Consider the following 9,120-nt stretch of genomic DNA (forward strand, 5'->3'; position numbering starts at 1 on the left):
GGTGCTGGCACCGTCCCTTTTTACCCTCTACATTGCAGACTTCTCCATCAATTCCCCACGCTGCCACCTACAGAAGTTCTCTCACGACTCTGCCATAGTCGGCCTCATCACAGGTGAGGACGACTCAGAGTACAGACAGCTGAGAAAATGAGGTTGGATAAACTCATCAGGAAGGCCAGCTCTGTTCTGGGATGCACCCTGGACCCAGTGCAGGTGGTGGGAGACAGAAGGACTCTGGCCAAAATAACATCTCTGATGGACAGAGTCTCCCACCCCATGCATGTAAATGTTGCTGAACTGCAGAGCTCCTTCAGTGACAGACTGCTGCATCCTGGATGCATGAAGGAGCGTTTCCACAGGTCCTTCCTCCCTGCAGCTGTCAGACTGTACAATCTGAACTGCTCCCAACAATCGTAGATGATCAGCTTGTATCTGCTTTGGTTCAGGATATTCCCTCCCTCCAAAATTCCTGAGATGTGTGGTGGAGTGTTTTGAAGAAAAAACCCATTACAGTCTTCCACTGATGTCACCACTCGAGATTCTGTGGCAGGGGTCATAAATAGTGATGGGATTTCCGGCTCTTTATAGAGAACCGGCTCTTTCGGCTCGGCTCACTTCAGGTTGTTTTGTTGCTTTCATTAATTTATTATTAACAATAATATAAAATTATGCACAAAAGGAATTACTAATGTAAAAAAAATTTATTTATATATGTTTATATATAAATATATGCGGTGGCCCCAAGACACAAAGCACGTACAAACTCCAAAACACATTTCTAGCTTTAACTGAACTTCCAACACAGAGCTACCTAGATCAGTTAAATTACACAACTGAAAGCATGTGTGTATTGTTTGTGTATTTATACACAAGCACTCATGTATATTCAAATAATTTAAAAAAAAATGTTCATTTACCTGTTACTACCACACACCAAATCCGGTCGTTGGTACTTCCTGGCTTGTGTAGCCACTAGGTGACAAAAGCTCAACACTGCCCCTAGCATCCTGGAGCACTTCTGTTGAGTTTTGTACGTGTTTTGAGTTTTTATGTGCTTCTGAGTTTTTATGTATTTTGGAGTTTGTACGTGATTTGAAGTTTGTATGTGCTTTGTCTCTAGGGGCCCCCGTAAATATACTTTTATTTATTCACTCCACATAAAATGTAATAAATAAATCATATAATACAAAAATCAACTATTCACAGTTCAACTTTTAACTATTTAAATTTTCAGCTTTTTCCTTTTACAAATTTAAAGTGAAACAACACAAAACACTGCAAACCACAACACAATTAAATATAAATTAAAATATGAAAACAAAACTAACATGCACATTCTCTGTCATATGGACCTGCATGAACAAACTTTCTGAATCCTTTATCATCTGCAACTGAAAATAGTTGTGGATGATTACTATACCTTTCTAATGTGGCGTTGTTGTCCCTGGCTCTCTCTCTCTCTCTCTCCTGCTCTGTTCTTGTGCTACTGAGTGTAACTACCGCCCCTCCCCCCTCTTCCCAGCGTAAAGCACAAGGCTCGCATGCTGAGTGAAGCAAAAGTGCGAGAGAGAGAGGGTGAGAGAAAGAAAAAAAAAAAAAAACACGGCTCGCGATAAGGAGCCGGCTCGCGTCGTTCACATCAAAGATCCGGCTCTAAGAGCCATTTCGTTCGCGATCGACACATCACTAGTCACCAACTCCACTCCTCGAGGGCTACCGTCCTGCATCTTTTAGATGCATCCTTGTTCCGACACACCTGAATCAAATGAATGGCTTGTTAACAGACCTTTGCCAAACTTCATGGCATGGTGAAGAGGTAATCCAATCATTTGATTCAGCTGTGTTGGAGTAGGGACGCATCTAAAAGCTGCAGGACGGTAGCCCTAGAGGACAGGAGTTGGTGACCCCTGGTCAACTTCCTCTTTTCTCCTTTCGTCTTTCATTCTCTATCTCTCTCTACACACACACACACACACACACACACACACACACACACAGAGGTGTGTGACCACAGCTTTAAATACAGTTTAATAGTGTTTGTAGTCAGCAGGTCTGTTTCTACTGTGAAGGGAAAACTTGGAGTTGCAGGTTTGACGGGTCGAGTTGCAGCAAGCAAGGCATTGTTGTGTGTGTGAGACTCTTATTGGAGAAAAGACTTCAGGATTTTACATTAATTTGTTTTTCTTCTTCATGTTAACACTTTGAGATGTACTGTCACACTAATGTGGTTTGTTTGACGATGGTGACACAGCAGTCTGTTTTCACAGTAAGTTACTTTATTTTAGTCTGAATGTTCTGCTTTTCGTGGTTGTTCTCAGAAACATTATGACTGTGAAATGCAAGGCCTTCATTCAGTTTCTGTTCCTGTCACCTTGTTTTTCGTGTCGCTTTTGTGTCTCTTTGCATGTTGATCTCAAATAGGCAAGAAACAAAATTAGAAATTAGCTTGAATTAGGACTGTTAGGGTGAATTGTTAAATGTTTGTCATTTTTATGTTTACCATTTGTACATTGTTTTAATTCTGTGAAAGGAATTCTTTCTGTCCTCCCCTCCCCAGATTCTTGAGGTTCTAGGTGGGGGGTCTGTAGTCTTTTATCACAGACACATCCTTGTGCTTTTGATGTAAGCTTCCTGCGTTTACGACCCTTTGGTCAGCAGGAGGTCTACCACACACACACACACACACACACACATTCTTACAGAAGTTCACACATACATACAATGCTTTGTCTTAGAACCATGTGGGCGTGGCTTTGTTCTGACGTGTTTTGTGTGAACTGTCTCTCAATAAAGGCAGCAGGAAGAGGTCAGATCTGGGGGTCATTTTGGGGGACACAGACGAGGCCTCCCTTGCGCAAATAATCGATCGATCGACTGTCTTGTTTTCTTCATGATGAATAAGTCTCTAGAATTAGCGGGGCTTGTGGAAACACAGACCCAACAAGGACTGCAATGGTTCATTGAGTAACAGGGGTGTGAATAAAAAGTATGACAACACTAAGCAAACTTGGGTTACAATGGCAGCAGTGAAGATGATGCTGTCATAGTTTAACATAGAGTCTATTGACAGGCACACAGCGAAGATCAAAGAGGTGGAGCCGGGACTGGACTGGGTCAAAACATAGGTCCTGACATTTTAGGAACATATTATGTATATATTTTATTTAGTTTGACAACTGATATTGAAATAGATTGTAATCAGGTCGGTAAAGCTGTTATTCGATCAGTTACACTGCAGCATGTACTAATTAAAAAGCCAAACTTCAGCTATCAGCAGTGGTCAGATCTTAGAATTATACCTATATCATAACAAATGATCAGAGCAAATATTCATTATATCATTTCACGGGCAAAATGAAATTCCTTGCACGTAAATTCAACAATACAACTCAACAGCAGGCGGACAAATAAGCCATTGCACACACAAAAGTGTCTTCTTTGCAAGCAATGCTACAGTTTTACACCCCAGTGGGTAGCCCCACAGAGAGAAATCCTGTTCACACTCACAAACTTATTGTTGACTTTTTGCAGGTGGAACCCAAAACAGTAATGTGATTCGTTCCTTTGATGGCCTTTTGATGGTGAAGGAAACTGTACTGACTGACACCTTTCTTTGAAATTTCTCTTTTTGTATAAATCTAAAATGTACATTATTATTTCGTTTTGTGTAACCTTGCCCCTTTTTAATCTGTGGCACTTCACCACTTAAGTTTGTACCATTTCATTGGACTTGAATTGCAATAAATAAGAAAGAAGAATTGGGGTACTGTAAAATTTTTGACTGGTAGTGTATGTACTATATATATATATATATATACACACACACAAAAATACATACATGTATATGTATGTATGTATGTATATGTAGAGCGAGAGAGCGAGATCTATGTATATTGTGTGTGTGTATATGTGTTTATATATTTAGAAAAGTGATACATTTTTATCTAGAAAGAAATATAACCTTTTAAATTTTAATTTCTACAGATGTTTTAGCGGAATAATAGTGTTGTGTTGTTTATTCAGCACTGAGTTTTTTCTGTAAGTTTCCAACACGTTTTGTACTGTGATGTGGTCTGTGATAGTTGTGTGTTAGGGAATAATCTTCAGAGAGACACTGATAAGAAAACATCAGCCCGAAATATTTAAAGTATCCAGAAGAACTGATAAATAAAGCTGGCTCAGTTTACCCTTTCTGACTTAGAGTCCTGCATTTGGGTCCTAATCCTGCCTGCCACACAGCCCTACCTGACAGATAATGCCTTTACAATTCATAATACATGACATAAAAAATAATTTGCGTTACTTTTATTTAAAAGTAATAAAACCATAGTAGCATGACAGTTGTACAGAAGCTCCCTTCTTCTGCTGTATAAACTGCACATATTTTGCATAATCCTCTACTCCCACATCAAATCTACAAAACATAAATCAGTGCTACAGTATATATATATGAAAGGCATGTTGGTCATTTGAGAAAACCAAGCAGCAAAGCTTACATACTTACTAAACTAAAGTAGCTGCAGCACACGAAAAACAGTAATCCCTTTCAATTTAACCCTTCATTCTCACACGATGCTTCCTCGTAGTTTTTTTTTTTTTTTTGAAATGAAATGTTTTATGATTGGAATTTCTCTTTTTAGCCCCACGATATATTTTTTTTCCAACACACTTACGGGGAACCTTATAACTCTTTTTGGATTTAAAGGGACATTTTGAGTAGAGCTGAGGAACAGTTAAGTTTTTAGGACATCGTGTTCCAGGAAATGCGTCAATTCCCTCGGTTGTGTGAAGTTCTCCCAAAGTCTTGGTCTCCAGATATTTGTGGTGGTTATCTCTGTTCTCACCCCAGTGTGCTCCTGCCAGCCACTTCTTCTGACTGCTACTGTAGCAGCAGAAGGCTGACCAGAGCACTGAAGGAATATTTATCTTGTTGTTGTTCAGTAAGCTACTGTCAGTACTCACACTGTCACTAGGTTTTGCTCCAGTTACTACAAAGCCTTCTGTTCTGTTGTTGTTGTTAATGCAGTTTTCATCCAGAAATTTTTTGACACAGAGCTCCATTGTTTTCCATTTTCCACGATTGAACCTTTTGTTTTGCGGAACAACATTAGTCAGGGTAAAGGTAGATTTTTTCTCAGTGAAATCACATCCATAAGAGTTTGGAAATAAATGTCCTCTGTCAAACCCTTGCTGGTTGTAGGGGTTGTAATCAGTGTCTCCAGCCTGGTGTTCATAGTTGATGTTCTTGTCTGCTTGTCTCATATTGTCAACATCAGTTGGGTCTTCAAGCTTTAAAAACAGAAAAAAGAGTTGTTTAGTCAGCCATGCATGGTTGCTGGAAAAGGACTAAATAAACATTTTATAACAGGTTGTATAAAATTGTATAATCTAAACACAATATAGGTCAACTTAGGGTGTAAGCTGTACAAATTTTAATTTATTTTATAGTCCTATTTTCAAAGCAAACCTTAGTCTACAAGACTGCTGTTACATAGGAAATATACTAAACAATGCTCTGTCAGCGGTTGCAGTGTGGGTGAGGAAAGGAGGACCCAAACGCTGGACTCACAGGTAGGTGAAAGCTGGTGTTGATTGCAGATGAAATGAAATGAAAAAAAACTAGAAATGGCTGGTTGACAGACTGATTGAATGACCGAAGCATAAGGTGTTAACCTAACATCAACAATGACACGACCAAGAACCGATGTGAACTGAGGGTTTAAATACAGGGACTGATGAGGATGATAATGAGAGATATAATGAAACCAGAACATGAGGAAAAACAAACAGTGAGCACCAACTGAAAATACTGGGTGAACACCCAGGAACCCTGACATGCTCAGTTACATTGTCATGGGAAATTTATGTAGAGATCTCAGTAAATCATAAACAGGATCACTGAATAAGTGAAAGTTATTGTTAGCAAAAGCAGCTGATGCTACAGTGTACTGCTGTAGTGCTAACTACAGCAGTACACTGCTGTAGTTAGCACTGTGGAGCCTCAGCTGTGATTTAAGTGGTTAACTAAGATTCACAGTAATAAATATATTTTATCTCATGTAGCACTACAGTGTCAACATGTTTTGTTACAGCTAAAAAAGATGTATTAAAACTGACACCTGTGGTTCAATCATCCATGGGTGGCTGGGTCTTCCAGCTGCGCTCCCTCTGAACTTTGCAGCAGAAAAAACTGGAATCTTGTTGTGGGTGTCGTACAGCGTCACAAATGTTCTGGTGTCGTCAAAAGTCTGGCAAATCAGTTTGTATCTGTTCTGGTCCAGGATATTCCCTCCCACCAAAATTCCCATGATTTTTGGCGGAGTTTGATCAAGAAAAAACTCCTCGCAGTCTTCTACTGATGTCACCACTTTAGTTTCAGTGGGAACGGTGGACAGAAGGAGGAGAGCAGCGAGAGGCAGGAGGTGATGCATTATCAGCGAGCCTTGTGAAATCGGGTAACAGGAGAACAAATCTTAAGACATTAAGTATTACACATACTTCCTTTCCGTCTTTTATCATACACACAAAGTGTCAGATTATGAAGTTGGCGTATAAAATGTAATTCTACTAAAGTTTTATTCTGTATTTCATGTTTGAAATTTTTGGAATAAACATCTAAATACTGTGGCAACAAAATGTATTTTGGCTTAAGAGAAAGTTCAGAAAAAGTACTACAGTAACAAGGTCCAGAAACACTAACTGGTATAACCGTTTATCTATGTTAATTCTTTAATGCTGTTAATTTGGGTGTTCTTTATTTTCTTTATTTTAACTTTGAGTTGTTTTACATCAGTGATGGTATGCTTTTCGTTTGCTTGTCATGTTAGAAAAAGTCATGTTAATTTGTCATGTTATTAAACGGCTTATTTGGATTTCTGTAACTCAACACCTAAAACAATGACTGATATGGAGATATATAAGAGAAACAAAGCAGTTCTTACCGTTTCAGGGTTACTTCATAGGTTCACAGAGCAGTGGAAATACGATAGTCTGTGCAGTACAGAGTCACCCTCCTGTAATATAAATTAAGCTCAAAGAGGAAGTCAATATTTACTCAGCAGTTTGTCAAAGGGTGTTAATCATGATTGTTATCAGTTTAAACTGTATTCAAAACATCTATGGTCACCAGTGACCTGCCATAGCTTCCTTTTTCTCTCTCTTTGAACAAACAACACAGGCGGAGCTGTTACAGAGACAGTAGCATCCAAAACAGCAGCGCTTGTTCCTGTAATCAGCATCAAAACCTTTACTTAGAAAAGAAAACATGAATCCTTCGTCAAACAACCTACTTAACGAGTTCCAACATGAAGTAAAGAGAACTTTGTTAAAAGCAATTATTAAGATATGATCATGAATAAATGTGTAGTAAACAAGATGCAGATGAATAACGCTGGAATCACACGGGGACAGGTTCCTCTCCACAGCTGACTTGTACCGAATTCTTCTCTTCCAGAGAAACACGTCAGATTTCTGTGCAGAGGATGAGGCAGAGAAGAAATCATCAGGGAAATAAAAGGTAGGCAGACTGGCTGATCGGAGGAGTGATCTGTATTGCAGCTGGTTCAACGCTCAGGTGAAGAATTAGGGGGAGATCTCAGTATAAGAAGGAGCCAGCTGATCACCAGATGACAAACAGGTGGACTTGATTGCTTCAGGTGAGCACAGAACGAGGCAGAGTAAGGCGTGGTTGGAACACACACACACTGAGAGGAAGACAGAGCGAAAATAGCAGTTACGCACAGGAGGACTGGAGGACCATAACAACACGACAATGACAAAACAGGAACTAAAACTTAACAAATACTGTAGGTGAACTCCTGACCAGAAACATTATTTTAAAAGATCATATCTGCAGATTCTGCGTCATTATTGGAATGAAAGAAAGAAGGTTCTGAGTTCAAGCCGCCCATCAGGCCTGGGTCTTCCCATGTTTCTGTGAGTTTCCATGCTCTCTCTGAGTACTCCACCTTCCAGCACAATCTAAAGACATGCAGTTGGCGGGGTTAGGTCAACCAGACCATAATTCTAGTCTATATACCTGAGGTTGACTGGTTGTTAGCTCTGTGACAGACTGGCAACATATCCAGCCCTAAGATAGCTGAGATAGGCTGCAGCTCACCCGTGACCCATAATAAGCGGAAGAGAATGCATGGATGGAAATATACTTTCATAAAAAAAGATCTTTAAAAGCGTGCTTAGTTTGCTTTAATGATATGTAACGCAATGATATAACAAAACTTGGGGGGGGGGGGACCCTCAATCAACTCAACACAAAGTTATTTAGAGCGATCACCTTACTCAGATGCACACATGCTCCCTTCTCACATAAACAATCTAAAAAGACCATATTGTTGTATAATGCTCTGTTAGCACATGTTTAAAAAAAGGATGAATCAATGATACATTATCTAGGCATGAAACATTCAGTACTAAGACAGCTGGTGTATATGTGTGTGTTCATCATATGAGAAATGCCAAGCAGGAAAGTGTACACAGTAACTAAACTACTGCTGCAGCACTCTATAACAGCGTTAGTCAGGGTAAAGGTAGATCTTTTGTTAACTACAGCAGATCTATAAGAGTTTGGAAATAAATGCCCTCTGTCAAACTCTGTCTGGTTGAAGTAATCAGTGTTTCCAGCCTGGTGGTTGTAGATGACGTTGTTGTGTGCTGGTGTTATATTTTCATCGTCAGTTATTTCTTCAAGCTGTAAAAATCAAAAGAGTTCATTAGTCAGTCATGCATGGCTACTGCAAAGTAGATTACAGTGGAACCCCGACTTACAAATACCCCATTTAACAAAAAATTCAAGTTACGAAGGCACTTAACAAGAATATTTGTGCCCGTGTTACGGCAAAATGCCCGCGTAATGAAATCCGCTGGCTCTGATTGGCTGAGTCCAGAATGCCCACAACTTAATATTTTTGTTTGAAATTGAATCAAAATATTTGAGAAATAGGTATCTATACTTATCAGTATCTTGGACTAAAATCATTAATTATTCAAATCAATATTATTTATTGTCAGAAACTACAACTTAAAAGTGTAAGTAAAACACAATAACGTAGAATAATTGATTATTAGTGCGCGGCAAGAACGCATAGCCTCACGGGAAATCTT

At 39.3% G+C, this 9,120-nt stretch overlaps 1 protein-coding gene across 1 annotated transcript; it reads right to left on the bottom strand.

Moving 5' to 3' along the window:
• Positions 1-4,551: 4,551 nt before the first annotated feature.
• Positions 4,552-6,431, bottom strand: LOC148103965 (endonuclease domain-containing 1 protein-like). Its single transcript, XM_087839243.1, has 2 exons — positions 6,120-6,431; positions 4,552-5,289 (listed from the first exon to the last, which is right to left on the bottom strand). Exons 1-2 carry the CDS (start codon positions 6,429-6,431, stop codon positions 4,552-4,554), a joined length of 1,050 nt encoding a protein of 349 aa, XP_087695369.1.
• Positions 6,432-9,120: the final 2,689 nt, after the last annotated feature.

The sequence above is a fragment of the Neolamprologus brichardi genome, chromosome 3 (assembly GCF_056152115.1).
Source record: "Neolamprologus brichardi isolate AB-2024 chromosome 3, ASM5615211v1, whole genome shotgun sequence".
Taxonomy (NCBI): Eukaryota; Metazoa; Chordata; class Actinopteri; order Cichliformes; family Cichlidae; genus Neolamprologus; species Neolamprologus brichardi.

What these genes read in the sequence shown, in the direction of transcription:
- LOC148103965 (XM_087839243.1), bottom strand. Translation starts at nt 6,431, where the DNA reads ATGCATCACCTCCTGCCTCTCGCTGCTCTCCTCCTTCTGTCCACCGTT. An exon ending in CATGGATGATTGAACCACAG is followed by an intron (nt 5,290 to 6,119) that starts GTGTCAGTTTTA and finishes CTGTTTTTAAAG; the next exon opens with CTTGAAGACCCAACTGATGT.